Source organism: Pipra filicauda, unplaced genomic scaffold, assembly GCF_003945595.2.
Source record: "Pipra filicauda isolate LSUMZ 115617 unplaced genomic scaffold, ASM394559v2 scaffold210_size2929891_pilon, whole genome shotgun sequence".
Taxonomy (NCBI): domain Eukaryota; kingdom Metazoa; phylum Chordata; class Aves; order Passeriformes; family Pipridae; genus Pipra; species Pipra filicauda.
This window is the reverse complement of record NW_024104322.1, coordinates 1,140,001-1,163,871: the sequence shown is the minus strand read 5'-3', so window position 1 is coordinate 1,163,871 and position 23,871 is coordinate 1,140,001. Positions and strand designations below refer to the sequence as shown.

General features: G+C 35.9%; 1 protein-coding gene across 1 annotated transcript in view; it reads right to left on the bottom strand.

Moving 5' to 3' along the window:
• FOXP2 (forkhead box P2) overlaps positions 1 to 23,871 on the bottom strand; it is a 347,593-nt gene that overhangs the window by 117,002 nt on the left and 206,720 nt on the right. Inside the window, exon 4 of the mRNA XM_027714978.2 lies at positions 1,401 to 1,490. Within this exon, the coding sequence (XP_027570779.1) occupies positions 1,401 to 1,490 (90 nt within the window). The remainder of the gene's footprint in view (positions 1 to 1,400; positions 1,491 to 23,871) is intronic.

Genomic DNA, 23,871 nt, shown 5'->3' with positions numbered 1-23,871 from the left:
CAATCATTTCCTCTATTCAATCAATTCAAGATCACCAATTCTGCTTCTAAAAACTTAAAAAAACTATGTGGTTCATAAGCTTCTGATTTTATGGCTACTCTTCTTGTATGCTTTTAGTGTAGAAGATATTTGATATAAAGCAAAGTCAATGGTGAAGAATGGAAAGCCGAGAAGGTCCCAGGACTCAGTCTCTGGACTGGACTAAAACTACAGCATAGCAGGATGACAACATGAGATGTTTTCCTTTTTTCCACTTTCTTTAGTTGTATTCCTAAGTTCTTGTTTGGTTCTGAGCAAATAAATACAGCTTTAGAAGTATATTTGAAGAAAGCTGATCAGGAATGTGGAACTGTTTGTTGTGCCCAACATTGCTTCACCAAGTTTTACAAAGAAAAGGAGACAATATGAATAACATACAAAAAACTGCACAAGTGAACGAATTTCACATCTCCCTGGTGGAGAAGAAGATAAATTCTAGTGCCTGGGGTCCTCCATTATGCACGACTAAAACTAAAAATGAGATAAAAAAATCCTACTTCATCAGAAAACAGGGGAAGACCCAAGAGAATAAAGGCACACCCAGAAAAATAGATGTGAGGAAGAGAATGATAGGATGCTTTTTTAATTTTCTGAACAAAATAGAACTGTCTGTAACAAAATATAATTCAGCAGTTAAACACTCATATTTGGTCTACATGAAAGAGAGAACAAGTTTTGCCAGCAGAATGCAATTTCATATGGAACTCTGAATAAGGAAAAAACGAGTTAATACCACAAAAAAGACTCACTCATAAAATTTTCCCAGACTAAAACTCTTTTTATATTTTTACTAATAATGCATTTAAAATAACTATTCAGTAACAGACCTTCTATTCTATTGTGAACACAATCTGAAGCCCAACAACATCTTAGTGTGAAACTTAATGACATATATTTTTTTCTAAAATGGCAGAAGCAGCTCCTTCATAATTTTATGTAGTTGTGTTGTTAAGTTTCTGAGCACTTCTCTGTTTGCTACCTAGATATAGTACCAAGGAATAATTTAGGGTTTTTTTTCCCCCAGATAATGTTTTACTCTTATTCTTAACACATTTTTACAATTTAATCTCTGTATGTATAAAAATCCCATACCAACTTCATTATGTGTCTATAAAGAATTAATGTATACCAAAGCAACTGAACTGAGTCTTAGACCTTTTAAGCATCTGTAGTCACAAAAGGCCTTTGTAACCTATAGTGGATTTTTTCTGTGAAGTCAGCAGCAAGAAGCCTGTAACCTCCAGTATGTGAATAAGCACATGCATGCTATTAAGAGTACAGGAATTGGCACACATCCCTTACGTGTGAGCAAGCACTCTTCCCTGAGATTAAGGCCCCAAAAGTAAAGATTCTTTACTAACCTGCAGCGGTCTCTGTTTCTCACTGCCCTTAGGAGACTTCAGTCCACTTGTCTGTTGCTGTAAAAGCAGCTGCCTTGCTGCCTGGAGTGCCTAAAAGTAAAAAAAAAAAAAAAAAAAAAAAAAAAAATAAATTCAACCAGTTCCTAGAAAGAAATGAGTTACTCATTGCTAATGTTAGGTAAAAGTCCAATTGAACAAACATAATCTCCTCCTATTTGATTTGTATTTGCTAGATTTCAGACTTCAGGGGTTTTTTTTACTTAAAACATTAAAAAATATTCTGAAAGTACATATATAGGACTTCACTAGAATTTATGGATGTACATGAAATCCTGCAGGAAATAAAGTTAATTTGTTTGAAGTGCTTGAAGAGGAAAAATCATAAACTGCATCAATAGCCTCATTTCCACAAGGAACTTGTCTTTGAGTGTTCAACTAAAATGCCCACTCCCTTGCAAATTATCATTCAATTTGCATTTTCATATTACAATTTGAAGTAAAAGCAAGTAGACTTCAAGTGTTACCAGAAGCTGTAATTAAATTTGACAAATCAACATCAGATTATCTTGAAAGTGAATTAATAAGGATATTCATTGAAGATTAAAAACACTTTTTGTACTTACAATTCAAGGAGAAACCTCTCATTTGATAAAAAAAGAGTGCAGTTTTAATGCCAAATAAAAATGAGTGGTTTTAATTTGCATTCTTAGGAAAATCAGAGAACAAAGAAATTAGTACTCAACCAACCAGATCAGGCTCAGGGATGACAGTATCCCAATCAAAATAGATGATGTTTTCATTTATTTTATGTTTTCAATCCAACTCAGCAAAATACAGTTAAACATATGAAATGTAAACAAACATTCCACTTACACAAAGAATGCTGATCTATATTATTTTTCCCCTATAAAATTATTTTTAAAATGTCAAGTGTTATAAGGTAGTCTTTATTTATAAATAAAAACTATTCAAAACATTTCCACTGAAACTACCTGGAGAACTCATTTTTTTCCCCCTTAAAAAAATCAGCTCAGTAAATAGCAGTTACAGCTTTACAATACATCACACTATTATCTATGTTTTTAAAACCCACTGTAGATGGAATATACTGCAATAAATGCCATTTGATCAATGTTCCCTAAAATAATAAAGATTCTCATCTGATAAAGAAAGGTACTATTTTGATTAGACTCAAATGAGCTGGTTTTTAAGATAGTTTCTAGTATCCATGACAACAGTTGCTTTGACAAGATGTGCATATGGCATTACACTGCCAGCTGGTGTGAACAATGTTTGAACTACTGCATTGAGATGCTGAGCAAACAGAAAAAGTTGCCACGTCTTAACCCTCAGGGAAGGCAGTCATCCCCTGATCAATTATGAAAAGACAGAGAGAGGGCTGCTACAGTCTGGCTCCAAGCAAGTTTTCTGAGAAGGCAGGCAGACATAGAAAACCAAAGTAAACAAAGTGAATGCACTAGCACCATCTCCTAACAACATTGATTCATCTCCCCATAGAAGGCCCTGATACAAAGTTTGCAGAACAGACTTTTAACATTTGAAGACATTCCCACAACAATCCCCGTATTGTTTCATCAAATTCTCAAGTAATTACAGGTCAGCTTTACAAAGACTATACATTTCTCTGAACCTAAGCAATGAGACAGACAGAACTATCTTCTCTCTGCCAAAAATAAACAAAAGTTAGCATATTTTAAAGTGCACTTGAAATATTTTGTTATCAAGGAACCACCAGATGCCCTCTTTCTTATGTGAATAGCATGATCTCTTCTGTACTCCAAGCTCTTGAGCAGATCCTAAAGGCCAATCCTCCTTTGCCTGAGATCAGACATAAATATAGTGTTCATTTCAGGGACACCAGGATTCGGTCCCAATGTCTTGCAGTGGTTTAAGCACAAAACACAGATTAAAGGCAAGAACAGAAGATCTGTGACAAATTTATAATCTTTCTCAATCATTAGAGCTCTCTGAAAGGAAAACCTGAATGCAAGCAAGAGAACTACTGCATTTCCGAATTCATGGGAGACTGTGGAGGAAAACCAACCTCACTGCTTGGTGTAATACTGCCAGAAGAAGCAGAGAAGAGATCTGAAAATGGAAAAAAACCATCAAGATAATAATTTTTATTTGTAGCAGCCACAGAAAATTCATTGCATGGCCTTTATCTGGAAAAGAAATTGTAATGATATAATGCTGGTGTACACTTGCAAATAAGTGGAAAACTCGGCAAGTTGTTTCAGTGTCCTAATCTTTAGCAGCAAAGTCCTCTCAAGTCAATACAATAAAACAAGCAAGTAAGTATCTGGTAAAGCTGTACATTTTTAGTACTTGAAAATTAGACAATTATAGTCTTCTGTATCTTAGACTTAAGCTAGACATTATGATTTCAAATTGTGGGTAGCATACTCCCGTGGAATCAGACTAAGAAAGCATGACTTCCTACAGCTAACTACAAAAAGAGTCACACTTCATGAAAAAGCAAGGCAGCACAACAGGATATGCTTGCATAAAAGGCTCTAATACTTAAACTATTTTGATTCATATGTGCTGGTTGGGATATCTCTAAAGGAGTAAAGGCTTATCTTTTAATACAGAATGTCTTATAAATGATGACTACCTGAATACTTCAGTGATCTTATTGTGGCAGTTTAGATTATTGTAAACACAGGAGATAGAAGAAGAACAGAAAACAATTTCAAGAGATCAGAGATGATTTAAAACTCATAAGGAGAAATCACTGTCAGCCTTTGTTCTTAGAGAAGTCATCATATGGTACTTTTTTCTCCCATTGTGCTGCTTAACTTTACATTTTGCTACTCAGTAAACAACCTCCCAGAAACACACTGTTAATTTCAAAGCATTATTACTGACATTATTCATAACTGAAGATTATGAGATTATAAAACATTAGTTCTACCAATTCATTTGCTGCTATTAAATCTTTGCCAATAAATCGACAACTTGAAAGTATCTTTCAAAATTCATAAACATCTAAACTTCAAGTAAACACACGTCCTGTGTATCATTTATAAAATTCTATGAACTAATTTGATAATAACTCGTGGTTTAAAAACAATATAATTAAGACAAACTAACAAATGCTTATAAATCTGGCAGATCAAAATTATGTTGAGTCCTACCTCAAGTTAAGAGAAGAAGGAACAGATTGTAAGGCACTCAAAATCATATCTAGTTTCCAATAAGATTTGTTTCACATTTAGCAGGCACTTTTCCTTAATTAAGTTATCTAAATTAGCAAAACTATAAAAAAAAAGTCAATGTAGACAAAAGCAATAAAAAGAACTGAGGATTAGAAATTATTTTAATAACTCAAATGAAAATCATTATAATGCTCTAAGTAATAGCTATATAAGCAGGAAATTTGGGCATATGGTTTCCAGAACTCACTGTGTCTTCTAGTAAAATATTTATTGGAAACACTACTTCTTAATATCTACTGTGCAGCTTTGGCATAGCTAAAACATAAGCAGAACAAAAATAAAATTAATTGCATATAACTTACCCTATTAAAGTTGATAAATTGCTGTAGATTTTGCAGTTTGTTGGCAATAATACTATGAGATATAACTTGTTTTAATTTTTTATTCCAAACACTTTTATTTAATGTAAGCATGACTTCAAATTATTTTTAAGGTTTTATCATTTTAATAAAGTGAAAGCTGTCACTAAAAGATGGTAAACATTACTTTGGTTTTTAAAAAGTAAATATATGTGTATTTTTAGGAAACAGATGTCACTCATATCTTTCCTTTAAAATCAGGAATGTTTAACCTATCAGCCTGTTGCATTTGAGACGTTAAAATGAAAAATGACATCTACGCCCATTAATATCGTCAATGTATAAACAGCACAGCGTGACACATTCTTGAGAGCTGAAGGCTACAAAATCTCTCTGAAACATAAATAACAAAGCACTCAGAAGGATATTTGATGTTGATATTCATCTCTGAGAAAAACACTGCTGCCTAGGCTTCTTATGAAAATAGATGCAGCCCAAATGGATCTCCTGTAATTGGTTTCAGATAGTGAGGTCAAAAGAAATATGATACGAGAAACTATTATGTGGAACAGGCGAAACAAGAATGTTTATACAGGCACTCCCTATTTATACTGACAAGAGGTGTATACTTTGTAGAGAACCAGAACCAAAAATTTGCCAGAAGACAACCAGATTCTTTTCTTTTTCTACCTCCAAATCCCTACTTTATTTTTTCAAATGACTGCATACTCTGACATTCCTGCAGAACGTCAAGTAAGTTTCTGAACATAAAATAAGTTTCCAAATGGCTGAATATGTCAAAGGACAGTCATCTCACTGGTAGCACCATGCAACTGAAACATATCAAGATGATAAGCTGGATTTCAGGCCAAGGACTGTTCTGCACTGGTTGAATAACGAGTTAACCAAATGATTACATAGCTCCATTTATTATAAAAGCCATTTCAGGAGAACCTCTGCCCCTTTATAACCTGTTGGGGGTCCTTTCTCAGGCTGGCTCCCAACAAGAAGCCCAGAATTATGCATAGTTGTATGAAATCCTCCAAAGATGGTGACAGAAAGGCAAGACTATTCAACACTCTTAATAGCATTTAAATGATACTGTTAAACCTTTGTGTCTCACTGACTATATTTGTCCAGAAAGTTCTCTAATGAATGTCACAGTCAGTCAGCATGGCAGCTTATAATCTTTCCAAATGGAGTAGCAAAGCATTTAGCACTACTCAAAGAATCTCAAATTTAAGGTGATCCAACTCCTTTCCAGCAGCAATCTCTCCAGGTGACTCAACAGGGTAGGCAAACTCCCATTTTCCTCAGTGAACAACACTTTTTTTTAAGCCATGCAAAGAAAATTTAGGACAAATGTGCCATACTGGAAAGGCCATGAAGTCAAGGAAATCCTGTATGTAACTGAAATCCAAGCCACATAACCTGCCTGATCTCTCCTAGGAGTGCTAGACTGAAAAATTATTAGTGTTTTCCTACAGAAGTAGAAACAAAGGACTAGGTAGCTAAGGCTGTGGGCACCCATCTCAAGAAATATAATTTCTAAGAAAACTAGATGGTCGCGAAGAAGGATTTCACTCAATTAACCCATCATCAAAGTATGCCAATACTCAAAGTAAAAAGATTTGTCTGTTTTCTGCATCTAGATTAGCAGCTGCCGACAGCCACGATTTTCTATGTGCACAATCTCAGCAGCTAAGATGCAGGGTGCCCCGCAGCCTTGCCTAGTAGTAGAACACAAACTTGGAAGAGACTAAAATGTTTGAAACTATATTATGCTCAAAAAGAAGAGGCAGTATTCTTGGACAGTTCATTACCATCCCAAGTACTTCTATCATCAGGTTGCTAGATAGGAGGACAAAAAGTGGTAGTGGCCACTAAGTGTAGTACTGAGCCCAACTCTACAGGGCAGGATTAAGTGAACATTGAGTATGTTTGAAAACATTTATTACATTGACACTACAGGAATTTGTGCAAATGATTACCTGGCTCCTGGATCCCCAGGCTGCTGAACTTTTTCAAGGCTGGGAAAATTCTGTGTTTGTCCAGGATAGCAACTTTGTCCCCAGGGAATTTCAAGATAAAAAAGCGGAACGCTTTGAGGGTTAGGTGGAAAGTGGGGAAAGCTGTTCTGGATCCAAGTTTAACTTACATTCCTCAAGTGCTTCATCTCAGAAACATAAGAATGTCTCTGGATCTGGCCCTTGTTTCCTTGGACTAAAAGCACATGGTTGGTTTTTTGGTTGGTTGATTGTTTTGGGGTGGGGGTGATGGTATGAGTGTGTTTTGTTTTCTTAGGCTGATACTGCCAGTTTCAGCACACCGAGGCTCTGATTTTGATTCAGATTTGCAGTCTTCCCTGCAACACAAACAACACTGGAAGAAGTGATCCTCAATCTACCTGAGCTTCTGTTCTGCCCTGGTGTTATCCAGGATTAATTTGCAACTGAAGAGAAAAAGTAACAGTAATAAACTGACGAATGCAACATGAAGTCTCATAACGCTGTTTAATAAAAGGAAATTAATCACATAATTGTCATAAACCTATTTTCAAACAGCAATCTATCAGAGAGAAATTATGCATCTGTAGTTATTGACCTTTCATTTTACCATGACTGATTTGTAATTAGACTAGTTTTGTGAAAAATAATAGTTAATTACCAGATTTTTTTTCACTCTAATTGTTTTGGCAATTTTTTTTTTGTTCGGTGTCCTCCTTTTTCCCCATGTAAAGGATGCTAAATAAATACAGGGCACTAATAACTTAGTAGTTTACATATTTCATTTTATAAAGCAAATTTAGCTTCCCTCTCCATAACCTAGTTTAATGGATTCTAAACACTGTTTCAAAAACAACTCTTTCATTTTCTGTGCCCAAAAACTAGAAACCAAACACCCACAACAGTGATTTGCTTCAATTCCTGGCAGCATTAGCAGAACTCTTCAGACATCAGCCTGTATTGGTCATTAGGGCTACATGTCAGACCATGCATAACATGGTCCATGACAGCAAACCCAAATGCTTTCTCCAAAGCTCGGACCAGCTGAAGAATGCAAATGTCAAGGGTTAGGAGAGATGGGGGCCCACAACACCAGAGTTGTGCTCCAACATGACAACCTCTTTCCTTTCATCCCATACGCCTGAAATTAACTTTCCTTTGGTAAACACATGAGCAGGCAATCTACTCTACTTCATTCCTACTACTTACATTATGTAGTAGCTAATTGAATTTATTCAATGAAACAAAACCAGTGCAAACATAAAATACCAGCAACGCAAGCTCACAAATGTCCTGACACTGCTATATTCTTCCATGTGGTGTGATTTTTAAAAAGCTGGGACATGTAATAGCTAAACAGAAGAGCCACTCTCTTAGTTCTACATGAACAGAATGTGGCATGTACCAGTTTCCCGCATGAAAACTGGTATGATCTATTTCTAAAGAAAACTGCTAACAGATATTTAAAAGCTATTTAAGTGTGCAGGGGAAAAGAACTATCAATACAGCCACCCCATGTGTGAATCCAGAAATAAAAAAATACTTAAAATTATTTTATGTTTATATAATATTATGCACATACAGTAGGAAGTATACATATTTTTTATTTGAAAGGATTTGGTTAAAAAAAGAATTTTTCAACCCTGTCCATTGTGGACATTCCCTTATTGGCTGTGAAGCCTACTTTCAATTAAAGCAGCCTGAAAAAAAGTTGTGTTGGCTTAAGTGGAATAACAGATGACTTGGTAAATTATAAATAGGGAAGGAACTGATGCAAATGGAAGTAAGAGTAGTTCCATTTGTACTAAGATCAAAAGTGAGATCAAATTGGAGGGGAAAGAAACACAGTATCAAGAGAAGCATTGTACCTGTTAGGTGGCTGTTAGAAGGCAACTGTTTTAACTGATAGAATTCTGAAAGGAAATTTTAAAATTAAAGACAATGAATTCATCACAGAGATTATTAATCAGATTATTAACATAAATCATCATCAATATATAAACTAAACCAAAAAGTGAGGCAGATACAAAACAGAAGGAAACATTCACTCAGACATTTTGTTCTAGTCAACAGCAAGTTTCCCAGAATAGAACCTCAACTTTGTGAAGACAGATGTGAAGACTGATTAGTTCTGTTAAGTAATACAGAGAGGTAAAATAAGAGGGGAAATACAAATGCCAAAACAACATTTACACTAAAATAGCCTTAACCACTTAGAAGGCAGAAATAAATACATCTACCTTTACATTTTATATTCAATTAATACCACTCAGCACTCACTGGTGTCATGTCATGGCTGGGCTTCGCAAATGAAGATTTGGGAAGGGCTCTAACCATGTTTGTTACAAGCGCGCTGGTGGCTAAAAAGGCCAATACGAGACAGGCACGTCTGGTTGCAAAAGGCACAGCAGAAAGACTCCTCAGGTGGTATATTCTGCAAAGCACGAATCTTTCTGCGTTACCTTTTCTCCTCGAGAGTGATCCTGCGTGTGTTCTCAAAAGCATCAGCAGCGTTACAGATGGTGTGTCTCCAGACCTCCCGATTGGAGGCCAGAGTAGACCAGTTATGTTGATCAATATGGCCAAGGCTGAGATGTTGTTTCAGGGAGTCCTTGTATCTTCTCTTTGGAGCTCCTCTTGTGCGGCAGCCGGTGGCAAGTTCACCATAGAGCAAGATCTTAGGGAGGCGGTGGTCCTTCATCCTTGAGGTGTGCCCTGCCCAGTGCAGCTGTGTTCTCAGCAACATGGCCTCAATACCTGTGATTACTGCTTGTTCTAGAACAGCACTCACTGGTAAAGCAGTGCTTATACAAAGTATCAGAAGCACAGATTCCTCATCCGGATACCCGCCCTGCAAGCTAGAAACCAAAGCTATCCATCAAGAGTGTGGATCTACATGGTACCAAAATAATTACAAATAAAATTACAGTAATTATACTAATCAAACTCTCTCAGCCAATCCAAATGTGAGAAATTACATATCTGTTGATAAGTCACTTATGGAAAGGTCTCCAAATATTTGAATGACAAAAATTTGATTTACCACTGCCCTTAAGAACCCATATCCAGATAAACAAGTGAGAAAGGAATGAAAGGAATATTATCAAGATGGTCATATCAGTCTTTCCCAAATCTTCGTTCACGAAGCCTAGTCATGACATATCAGTCTTGCCGTATGGGAAGAAAGTACAAAAGCTGAAAAAGAAACTTTCCAATGGAAAGGGTAATGGAGGAGTACAATAAATTGTGTCCAAAATGCAAAATCTTTGTAACTGAACCTATTCAATAGGCATCTCATGGAACAGTTAAGAGCAGTGGTTCTGTTCTGGGACACAGAAGACCTTTAGAAGCATATTCCAGACTTACTTTATTTGATTATGTGGTTCCTGTGAAAGCATGCCAAGTTCGGATTACTGTGATGTCTAACACCTTGCTACATTTCAAATAACACCATGTTCTCATAAACTGAGTATCATGAAGCTTCAGCATGGTTTGTTTCCATGGTGAGCGAACAGCAGAGGACCAGCAAGCGCTGCACATACAGAGTTGCTCTTTTGAATTTTCCGACCTTACATGACCACTTTTGTGTTTATGAGACTATCCTTGAAATTTTGGACTGAACCAAGAAATAGTGTATACAGACAGAAGATGGCTTAGAAATAAGTGCTCTGTGCCCTAATTGCAGTTAGAGTCATCTAGGCAGGTTTCTTGCATCCTCACCACCAAATATGGGCACAACAGTAGCAGAAAAAAAGATTTTCTTATTATTACAATTCTTACTAGAAGCAATAGAGACCTGGCTGAAATGGGGGAGCTAAGAAGATGAGAGGAAAACAAGGCAAGAAAGAGGGTCTAAAGCACACTTGATCAGCTTAAGTTAAACATCTCCACAAATAAAAAAAGCATTACCAAATTGACTCATTATTATAATTTATTGTGAGATTAAATCTAAAGATATAACAACAAAACTTACAAAATGTATATTTTACAACTTGATTTGTCATGTTTTTAATGAAATAATTTGATCAAAACTCCCTACGTAATCTCAGCCTTGTTGAGAGTTGAGCCTCTCCACTGAACTTTAAAAAAGCTAAACCTGCTGAACTGAAAGCCTACTGAGTACATTTTTATTTTTCCTTATGGATATTATTGTGATGCTTTCCAAAACTTTAGTCAGGATAAAGAACGCCAGGTACATAATCAATGAAAGAATGATTAGGGGAAGAAACAATAAACATGAATGCCAGAGGACAATATAAAAATAGCCATTTTATTTACAATCTTTCAAGGTTTTTGATAAACCACCTTTTGGAGACAGAAGTTGAGTTTGGTCTGGAGTTTAAAAAAAACAAACCAGCAAAACTGTGATATGAGATCAAGATGTAAATTATGCAAATAAACAGCCTATTTCTAGACACAAAATTTATCGATGGTGGCATTTGGCAATAGTTCTGAGTGTGCTGATTGCAAAGGTCTGATCTAAACTCCTTGAAATAACTCTGAAGCATTAAATTCTGCTACTAAGTGTGGACTGTGGGACTCCGGTAGAACCTCTGTAGAGTGATCACATACGTATACATGTGTGAAGTAACACATGCATTCACACACATAAAACTAAATACCTTTTTTTTCTTGAAGAAAATGTTTATATTCTGTGTAAAACCCAACAAAATTAGAACTGGTTAGCTCTGCATCTCTCTGAAAGAGACTTCAAGTCTACTCTGGACTGCTTGAATTACTAAAATTTCAGCTTTCCTCTCAGCCTGCTTATATACCTTTTAACTCTTTTAGTGCATTTTGTGATGATCTAGCAGGCACGATCCAACATGCAGACCTCTGTCTCTAAGAATCCCAATCTTCAGGTTCTTGCTGTAGTTGGCAAATGAATTGTATGTTTTGAAGGCTAGCCTTAACAGTCCATGTAGACAGCACTACTGAGAGAGCATTCTCCACTTTGGGGACTTTTAAGAGTGAAGATTAGAAAAAGAGTGAAATGACAAAGAGCTCTAATTTTAAGCAAAAATGCAAGTGAAGACAGACAGGCAAATGTCCTCAGGCTCCTCATCCTAGTTCCAGCCCTTGTGAGGAGATCTGGTAGGGAGTATATTCTTTATGATTAGAAACTTGCAGGGATGAAAAAGAAAAGACCTGAAGCCATTAAAAATGTTTTGTAGAAGAGGAATAGAGAGATATTTTGCAATTCCCAGGGCATTTAGGTGCTGGAGAACCGATAGCGACTGTGCGAGGAATTCCCAAGTAGTATACATGAGCAATGCAACAGGTTAGGCATTTGAATTAAAAGGTAGATGTTTCTATCACACTTCATCAAGGAAAGTGATTTTTTCCTCACCCAGGAAAAAATTATCCTTATTATACTACCTTGGCAACTACAGAAATCTTCCTAACTAGCAAGCTAATCAAGGAATTATAAATATGCTCAGGGGCATTATCATCTTTAGATACATTTGTAAAAGCAGACACACCCAGTTATGTTGGTGCCAAACATATGTAATACTTCACATCAGTTAAAGTCTCTTCTGGCATCAGGCTGTAAAAATTTTCTCTGAACTGTGTAGCATACACTACATAATCACTACCACTCTAGCATACACATAAAAAAAAACCCACTGGCAACCTAGATGCATGATCAAAATAAGCTGTAAATGAAGTTTAGATATAAATTTTACTCCTTGTATTCTTTCAACTACACTTGCTTTACATAAATCAAAATTTGAAATTCAGCTTTTATTTTTTAAGTCCTCTACCATGTCATCAACTTACTATGGTCTAAGGTCAGTTGCTAGGCTTCTCTTCTAAAGACATTTCTCTTCGCACATCACACAGAGTTCAGATTTCATGTCCTGGAATTATTTTCCAGATTCTCCTTTCTACAGTACCCTCTTTTTTTCTTCTTGTTACATTTTAAACCTCAGCAAACTATAACTTTTAATTTAATTGACTAGGCAGAATGCTGTGCATCTTCTCTATGAACATTCAGCTATGTTTTCTTCCTAGAGCATCACTTCTTCATGCAATGGCTTGCAAATAGCACAAAAACCATGGATTTATTCCTGACTAGGTATTTCAATACCATCATAGCGTTACAATGTATAGTATATTTTAAATTATTTTTAAAAAATTATTTCATCTATTAGAGATGTATTTTTTATTTTGCAGGACAAAATTAGATAATTTCAGTTCTGAGACTTGGAAAAAAATATATGACAGACATCATAGTATATAGTATTTTTAGTTGAAAGGCCTTGCCTTTTATGAGAAAGCCTTCTGGATAATATCTATTAGTCTGCTACAATTCCCAGGGCTCTTCTTGTGCCATAGGACAGTGGACTGAAGAATAAAAATAGGAGAGAAACTATTTTATGTGAGAACTTTGGGATGGCTTTGAAATACTTTCTGGAGCACAGTTTATGGCATAAGGCTTATGCTGCTACTTGAAGAAAGAGCTGTGGCCAGCAGGTGAAACAATCTTTGATTTTAGATGAATGTCAGAGGTTCTTGCCCTCTTCTCCAGCAATCCCCAGGTTCCTCAATAACACTAAGACAAGAACACTGTAAGCACTTTCATGTGTAGAGTTACAGAAAAATATAAGGAGCGTATTATTAAAAAAGGTATCATGACAATATCACTTTTACCAATTCTCTTAGGCTTCACCTACACTGAAAAACTGGAGAGTGCCTGAGAATCTGCTTTTCACACTGGCAAGCTGTGAGTACAGCTCTGGGCATGCATTTTTACCTGTGCTACCCCAAACTCTTCCAAGCAATGCTCAGGCACAACTCTGCAGTAAGACTTTTCCAAGGACCAGTTTCACTAGGGAATTGGGTGAAGCCATGCTAATTTTGGGGACTAAAATACTTACTAGCTCAGGTGAGCCTCACCCTGTGTCAGCTGCTCAGTTTAGCATCCAGGAACCATTTTTTCAATTTAGTGGTGAAGATCATGGCTATGTGCTCAAAACAGTTGAACCACATGTTGTTTCAGAGCCTCTCTTGGCAGAAGCAGTCAGGTTGTGACTTTGGAATGGCTTGTGAGAGTGTCAAAGAACCTTGATTTCATAGCTCAACAGGCTGGAAAAACAAATTGTTGTCAGAAACAACAGCATACACTCCAGGGGGCAAGAAGGAGGAATAGGGGGGTAGGAATAAGATTCCTTTCATTCTGACCTGTTGCATTTTGAACCTCCCATGGTGCGTTTTAAGCTGATGAGTTTTAAGTACCAGTTTTATATGGACACCTCATGCATCTGGGATGAGCTTTACTTCTGGAAGTCAAAATTCTGACAACAGTCACTGTTTTATGAAAAGCCTTAATTTCTTTCATCAAAGAAGCAGGGAGGAAAAAAACCCAAAAGCATTTGTTTCCAGAGTTACCATCAATCAAACCCACAAAAATAGTACTACATAATCATTTCTGTAAATTCCAATACGGTTGATGGTATTTTTCACCTTCATGTTTAGGCACTTAAGACTGAGAATTCAGAGTTATGTAATTTGACAAAATCTCGACAGAAAGTAACTTCCAGAGCTCATGTTAGTCACCAGCTTCAGGAGTGCCCCAGCTCTCAGTGCTAGGAATGAATCTCCTCTGCTACCGGCAAAGAAGCAAGCAGGCTATTCAGCAAAGTTGGCTTGGACTCTGACAAACAGATGATAGGGAGCATTGCAAAGGCTTTGGTGTATCACCAGTGGCTACAAAATGTGTCATTTGCCCAGAAAAAAGTGATGAGAGTAAAAAGGTCCAACTTCAAGCATTTAAGGGTTTTTTAAAGTTAAAACTACTTTTATTTATTTATTTTAAGGATACTATGAAACTGAAAAATTTCAGGAAGAGGATACTATGAAAATTAAAAGCTCTAGGAATTTCTTTAAAAATAATTTTACTATCCCTGGCATTTTCCTTTAGATTTTTCTGCATTAAAGTTTGCTAAAATTCTGGCTAGAGGTTTCATGCCTTTCTTTAGAATAACACAGACAAAAGTTGAATCGCAGAAAGGCTACATGGACTAGAACTGTATGTTAAAGGCAATTTTTAAATTTTTTTTACAAGTACAAAGAGACTAGCACCAAAATAAAAACAATGGAAGTAATGTTGAAGAGAGATAAAATTTGTTCCAGACTAGAAGGCATTAAAAAAGACTCATATAGTAATCAGAGTATAACAATCAGGTCAGCACAGTATCATTGAGAACACATATTCTAGTGACTAGAGACGATTACGCTACTCAAGAAAATAAATTAATTTTACTTAAGCTGACTTCCTTAATCTTGAAGGCAAGTGTTTCTTTGACTAGTCTGACACAGTTTAAGTAGCATAGATAATGCCTCTTTTACAACAAGCAGTGGTAGACCATAACTACAAAGTGAGCCCTTTCCCTGACCTAATAGGCACCATCCTTTGAAATCTGGATGCATGGAATTCACTCAATCTTTTATATCATCTTGCAAGACAAGATATATCATGAGCCCCATTTAAATGTATTTACACTGTGAATTAATAGTATTCCAAAGTAGACATTTGGCAACAAAGCTTAAGTTCAAAAAAAACCCATAAGAGCAATGCCTGCAGGGATTTTTACATTTACCAATCAATATAATTGTTGGAAGAAATGATTTCTGAAATTTTGCCAAGTGCAAGTGGTACCAACCTGAGCTTTTGCTTTCCAGGTTGCAAGTTTTTTTCAAACAAAGTTTTCTTAACATTTCTGCAATTTTGAGAAAAAAAAAGGGCTCTGTTGCAATCCTTTATTGAGGAGCAATTTTTGTTCTAGAATATATTTTAAAATTTTGCAAATATATTACCTCATATTATTTCTGGCACAGAATAATTCTGGTTTTGTTTTATTTGGTTTTTGTTTTCCTAGGTGTCATAAGAAGACAAAGCAATTACAGCTTTACAGCTAAAGCTTCAACAACATAGTTTTATAAAAATTGAAAATGAATGATAAGGAGAAGGAAATTTATGCTTGAGAGCAAAGAAGGGGAATTCAGCAATGTACATTCACACAGTCATAAATTATTGTGTTGTATCGTTAACCTGTCACAAGCCATACGTATTCACCCAAACTGTAACACAGCTTCAGCAAGATTCCTGAATTTCTCAACTGAAAATAAGGTTTTGGGAACAGAGGGAATTCAACATTTCGCATGGTGGCCTTTAATGCATCCTCAAAATCCAATCATTATGAGAACCAAAGATAGGAAGATATCCCATCCTGTATCCAGGTTTGCATTTCTGAAATGGTTTCCATACAGAAAAGAATAAATGCTTCTGACAAGCAAAGAAAGAAGGGACAGGTCAAATCTGTGTTAGATTAAATGGTTATACTGTTAAGTTTTACCATATGTTGATTGTCCAAAACATTATAAATATAATTGAGTATAAAATATTTTTATAAGGAGAGGTGTTCAACCAGTACAAATTAGCTGCAATTAAATCCTGCCCTTGCTGATTACTGTATGTGTTCAACTGTCAGTCTCTCATGTCAATTCATACTGTAGCTCATTTCAAGCAATATGCAAAGGTATACAGATTTCAAACAGATTTAATCACTTCAGTCTAGTCGAGGAGAAATTCAAGATGACAGTGAAATTCAAGGCACAGACAAACTCCATTCTGCTCTGAGTCACAAGAATGGATTGCGCCCCTGAACGGGGAACCTTCCACCAGGGGCTAACACTTCTGTAGGATACTCAAGTCAGATATAAATGTTTCTGGAGAACATCTACACTCCCCCTCTTTTTTTTTTTTTCTTGTTTAATGTTAATGGAAGATGTCAGATGGATGGTTTTGGAGATTAAAATGCCCTTTTTCTATATTCAGAGGAAGTTCAGCACAGTCAGCTGCAGGAGCAACTAAATGAATGCAGCCCATTACTGCCTCCTTTCAAGGGGTAGAAAAGTAATTCTATTTCCATGCTCTTTCACTCTTCATTTCTTGTACTGATTATGCCAATTAGAGCAGTCCTTTTAGCAATGCAGTCATCTGCCTTCTAGAAATCTTACCTGCCTGTTTATATGCTTGCAGGTGGTGACAGCTGTAGAACGAATTTGATACAGATCATTTAACTATCCCCAATGATGAGCAAGGAGATAAGCTACACACTGAGTGGTAAACATTCTGCTGATTCATTTATACCATTCCTGCCTTAGGATGCTCCTTTGCTATGGGGTACAGACTGCATAAACTTAAATATATATATAATATATATATATATATTCACAAAAAATATATATTCTAGAAACCGTCTTTAAGCTGGAAGAAATTTTGGACTGTCTTTACTGCAGGTATGTATAACTGTCTTAAATGTGGGGACTGAAGAGAGAACGTAATCTAAATAAGATGCATGATTGCACATCTGCTAATACAAAATCTAAGTTCTTTGCCTTTAAAACTCATTAGTTTGCAACTCTTCCAGTATAGAGAATGTCTAATTCATACATTCTGCTTGGTTCCTTGGTAAACACACAATTTGTTTTCAAATCAAACTGAAGTTCCTTATTCTCAAAGTCCTAGTCAATTTGACCCCTAAAGAACCTCATCTTCATTTTTTTTCTTCTAATGTATCAGCTTTCCTTTTCTGCTTATGGTCGTCTTCTTCCATTCCAAGGGCTTTCTTACATTGCCCTACATGGTAGCCTTATCTTCCCTCATGTTTCTGTTTCACTCAAGAACTTAAAATCTTCTCCCAAAACTTTCTCTTTTCAGCTAACTTCCTAATACACACCTTAATTTTTCCAAGTTTCGTCTACATTTTAAAACTGCTACTTAGGTTGAAATGAATTAAAAAATTAATAAACAAAAAGTCCAAAAATGGCATTAACAAGATACATATAGAAAACAGACTGATTTAATGATACTTCATTTCTTCTTACTCCTGTTCTTTACTGGTTTTTTTCCTGTATTTTAATTCCTGCTGAATCTAATTTATATGCTGAGATTGGTATGTTTAGAATAGTCTTACTTTCAACCTGAAGGGTTTGAAACATGTTGCTGCTTTATAGTGCAACAGTATTATCTTGCTTACAGTAGTGACTGTTCAGAATGTCTATGAAGTTCCAAATGCAGTAAGAGCAGAAGTAATAACAGTGGACAGATTTTAAAATATACCATGCTATTTTACACGTAATAGTAGCTGCAGCTAAAGCCACTCTTTTCTGTGAATAGAATATACATGAGTAACAAAGGGTTTTTACATGCCACATATAAAGCAGAGTACTGACCTGCATACAAAACCCTTTAGCATATAAAGGTAAATGAAGCCACTGGTCTCTTCCATTACTAGGAAAGAAGAGATTAGGATTCTGCATTAACACTTGGGCAAAGTCTATCAGACGAAATACACTTTTTCTTTTGGAGCTGGGCATTGTCTTGCAGACAGAAGGGAAACTGAAAGTGCCATGTTCAGAGCCCTGTCCACATTGGTGGCCACATTTGCACACAACCAACTTAATCAATCAGAAGCATGTCATGTGCAATGTAACAGAGAAATAAAGAATAGCCAAGAAATTAAAGGACACTGTGCTCTGAACAACAGTAGAGAATGAAGAAAAATAAATGAGATTAAAAATACTTCTCATTAGTCTTTCATTTCCTGAAATACTTTGTATAGTAAAAAGCAAGTTAATGACTTGTATAGCATAGTTAATGACACTGTATAGCACTGACACACAGGACATCTCAAAAGATCCTAGTTCTGAGAGGAAAGGCGTTTTAAGTCTCTGTTTCTTTTTGTGGTTTTTTTTTGGTTGGTTTTCTAATAGTAACAAGTTTAATACTTTTTTAATTTGCTTGAATATTCTTTAGGAGAATCCTAAATTGGGCAACACAAAAATCCGTTCATTCTGAAAATCCTGGCCATCGTCTTCAAGACTGGCTGCAGTTTGCCCTTTGCGCTTTGAGACTGAGAATTCAAAAATGCAGACCTACAATAGCCAAGCTGCCCCTTTTTATCTGGAGGCTTTGGGTATCCCCCAAGACTTTTATATAAATGCAGTGCACTCTGGTTTACATTAGAAAAGGAAACATTTATCTTATCACATTGATATCGGCTCAGTACAATATTACATTCTGGAATAAGAAAATATTGCAACTTTTCTTGAAAAGGTCAAGAGGTACTGTTTATCTTCAGGGCATAATGAATTACAGCGTATTGCCTCCCTAAGAATTCTGAAAGAACAGAATATGTTTTGACGCACAATACACCACTCAGGACTCTGCAGTAATAGGTGGAATAATAAACAAAGCTGTAGTGTAATACTTCCAGCTTCAAAATTTTGTATAAATACAAAGCTTTGTGAGAAATCTGGTTAGCAGCTAGTGCTTTCACTACTGAAAAAAAATGTGTGACAATTCTAATAAGGCATGACCTTCAAATCTCTTCAACCTCTTAATTGCATCCCAAATTCAAGTTTACTTACTTATATTATTACATGTTAAACTTTATTGCTCAGCAAGGTAATATAACAGCTAGAAGTTTCTGGTTTCCAGTTTTATAGTCAGAACACATCTTTTTATTTGTGAAAATCACATTCCCTGTTATGTCTGACTGCTTGCTTTATGCTGCAAGGATCACACACTATTCGCTATTACTGATCGCTAAGTACTGCCCACTCTTTTGAAATGTTTCTAGTTAGGCTTTATAGTGACTGATCAGAAAAAAAAAGGGATTATGATCACTTAATCTGAACTCCCAATAACAGAGTTTCATGTCTCCTCATATTTCCTGTATGAAGCCCCATAACTGGTAAGTGGAAATTTTAGTGGAAACTCTATGACGATACTTATTGGGCAAAAAATGTTTTGCCCACAGGAAACAAAAAAGACACAGACAATTTTTTTACAACCTCATCTTTCAACAGCTCATCTAAGCCAAATTGTCTTAGTAGGAAGTAATATGTGACTTAGTCCTACATACTCATTTTTCAAAGCAAGTGAGAAATTGAACTAACAAATGAACAAGGGTCTGTGGAAAAAAGAGAGTTAAACTAGAGAAAAGTGGCAATCCAATGCATTTGAAAAATCTCTAGTACTCTGCAAACTTCTGCCTGCAATCATATTTTGCCTAGTACATTAAGAAATTAGCAGATGGAGATTAGAGCAGTAAACTGAAAAGAAGACAAGTGTGTCAGCATGCCTCTCTTTTGCTCACAGCAGGGGTGTTTTGCTACTACTGACTAGCCAAGATTGCTGCAAGGATCTTTTCCTTACTGTATCCAGTTGAAACTCAAAACAGTGATCACAGTGGTCAGTTTTTACTTCACCACTTAATACAGTAAAGGAGAAGTACTCACCAAGATGAAATTCGTCTCAGATGGCAGGTGAGAGCTAACAGCACCAGCTCTTGTAATCTGTTCATTCAACACAAGAGCTCACATTTCAATTTATTCTGCCAGGAGACCTTGAAACACACAGTGGTCAGAGAAGTATCAGTAGGCAGGGGGTGCTCTAACACATTCTATAGATCTTTGGCAATGTGGGAAAAAAAAATGAAAGTGACAAACCTGGAATGTGTGGAGACACACCTAGACTAAACATGCAGGACAGAGACGAAGACCTTTAACTTCAGTTCAGGTGAGAAATAGAGAAGAGATGAATACAGAAATCTTTCTATTTGTGGGTACTGGGTCAATAAGCAAACAATGAAGATCAATACAAACTGCATTACTGGAGGACACTAAGCCTCCATCACACCTACAAACAGAAATGCCACAACAGTGCCAACAGCTGAACAGCTTCAATGGCAAGATCAGACAAGATCTCAATATCAAAGTAGTTATCTGAAATAAAGTAGCTGAATAGACAGAACTTGAACCTACACTGTGTTGGAGAAAAAAATCACAGCTAGATCAATTTTCCAAAGAATACGCCAAACACAGAAGTAAGTTGGGGCTTCATTTTTATAGATAAGAATTCTTACTCCATAATAAAGAAAAAGGGAAAAGAAACAAGAAAAGAAAAAAGTATTACTGTAAGAAATAAAATATTAACTGGAGCTTAGTAACATGGATCTCATGGTTATGGGAGGTGGAGACATCATCAAATTCAATAAATAGACAGAGAGTTGGGATCATAGAGTTATTCAGCAAACATTATGGAAATTCTGGAAAATTATTTTATTCTGGCCTGTCATATAGAGAACTTAAGCAACTGTTAGAAGAAAGCAAAGTGAAATGAAAAGGCTATTTGTATTCAAAAAATTCTGAAAAGCAATCTTCATGAATTCTTAAATTTTCTGGTAGATGTTCTCTTTCCTGTTTTTCCCAATGGAATCACAGAAGCTAAAGCATATCAAATTATTTACAGTCTCATCAAAGATATCAAGAAATGTTCTGTGGAAAAAGGAAATAATACACATTTTGGTCAGATTTCAAGACAGTGACCATGGCTGCCTCTGTCCCAAACTGCAATGAACAAAATCACATTGAACATTCTTCCTCCTATGGTTTTCTTTCTGAAGTATTCATACTTTCTTAAAATCTGTCAAAACCACAGCAAAAGCCAAGAAGGAAAAATTAGAGTTACAGGATGATTGGATTTTAATAACTTACTAGCAGACTGATGATAAACATTAATAGCCTTGAATAGTGCTATGCCCACTTCTGCCAGTTGGCTCATAAGTATGTCATCTGAGTCTTGAAACGAAGTTTTTGTTTAAAATAATATACCCATTTTAAGAAGACTGCTTAGCATGCATAAAATGCTTAAAATTCCTAACAAATTACCTTTCAAGTCCAGGCTGCTAAAACAATAAGCTAAATACTGAACTATAAAGTAGTAAAAATGAAATAATATAACTCATAATTCTCACATATTTAGCCACATTCTATCGTTTGTCTCTTACTATTTAAGAAACAACACGTATAAGTGGATAGCTCTGCTTTCCACATCTTTTAAAAAAAACCCACCCTTGAATTTAGAGCTGAAAGAAGACGTCAATTTTGCACATTTTATCTGACTCTTCTGCATCATATTTATCAAGTTCTACCAATGGTTTTCTGTTGGGCTTTTTAGAGCCATTTGGAATCCACAGATTTCTCACTGGATTTTGAGAATCAAAAATAATAAATGAATTTAAAATACAGAGTCAAAAGTTGCTCCTTCATACTCTTTTTGCATGTACCAGCACTGGATAACAGTGTTGATAAATTACAATAATTCAGATCTGCTGAAAGGACTGCCTGTATCTTCAGTAAGTCAGGTTACCATTCTCTGAGGAGGAACTGAGGATATTCCTGGACTTGCTGGGCATTTAGATTTAACACTTGGCCTCTCAGAGCAGTTTTCATCTTATAAAACTGGGTTTTGGCTTTAAGAAATATTTCTGAAGGGCTTAGCTAGCTCCAGGCACTTAACCCTGGTTGTGCACTTGCAGTGCACCAAAGGCTGTGGCTTCCAGCTGGGAAGTCACCGACTGCACTGACAAAGAGACACAATATCCTGGCACAGCACCATGAGTCAGAGACTGAAATTGTATCCTTGATACACTCTGCACATTTTGAAAAACATGAAGAAGGTACTGTCTGAGGATCTGAGGAAATTTAGGAGCCCAGCATAGGAAGCAGAAGAGGGATTGATTGAGAACAACAAAGTTATGGACAAAAATGGATTTTATTATCATTCTGCAAGTATTTCCAACTAGTAGTAGGAGCAGATGTAGCAATTAGTGGTCATCCCTGGGAAAGGAGAAGTGAAAAAAAGGCACTTTCTGCCTTGAGGAATCTTTCACATCTCATTCACATCACAGGGACTGCTGGAAGTTACAGTTTGTTCTTACAATACTTGTCTGATCATTGGTCTATGTGTAAAAAATATTTGATATTTTGGGCCATTCTCTTATATTGCCAAAAAAACCCCTCTTCTCCTTCAAACTGAAGTTTCTCTATTAAGTCTCAGGTAGCAGGGCCTGTAAGATCAGGAAGGATAAGAAGAGCCCTTAGGACACTCACCACAGTTAATAAAAAGGAAGAAACAAAGTAAGGTATTTTCTCATCACATTATACAGAAACAATTAGGAACTATCAGACCTTGCTAACAAACTTTTATTATTAGGGAAACCATTTAAAAGGAGAAAAAAACTCCAGTCAGAAATTACAGCACATAGTGGTAGACATTCAATAACTACATTGCACAGACAGAACTTGCAATAGTTTGGAAAACATTTTTATGAGGGTTACTGGATTAAAGTATAACTAAGTTTTGCAGTGTAAAGTTTCTCATGCATCCACTGTGATTCAAAAATATAACAACAATAGGTTAAAGAATATTTTAGATTATCTATTCACGTAAATAGTATGCAGATGGATTTTTTGTCTTTCTTTAAAAGCTATGAAAAGCAGCCCAAAAATAACCGGATAAGGTGTTAAGAGAAGGTTAAGAGAAGCAAGAATCCACACAGTAGCAAAGCTGGAGTGTGCTAGCCACTTTGTTGTATGCAGACACGTGCTAATTTGCATTCTAGGATGCTTTAGCACCTGAGAAGATTACTACCAGGATAGGTAAATGGGTCTGTGCATCACCAGCAAAAGGGGGTTAGTGTAGGCTGATAAACAATATGCATGCTTCAAAGATGTTCACAAGTTCTGGTATAGATTTTGAGTATTCCATATTTTTTTCCCTCAGATTCATACTTCTGAATGTTATTATCAATATATATAATGTGGTTTTTCTTTTTAGTCTGCTTTTTTTCCCAAGCAGCACAGGGGACTGACTGCTGACCCACTGGTTTATAAACTGTTCCATGTGCCTACCCAAATAAAAATTACATGAATTTAATTTAAGAATGCAAAGTAGCAATCTAGGATAATATAAATTTTTAAAAAATTATCCTTAAGTAAGATGTGTCAATAGAAAAAAAAGAAAGTTATAGTTTGACTTAAGCAGGATTATAAGTGTGCTAACAGATGG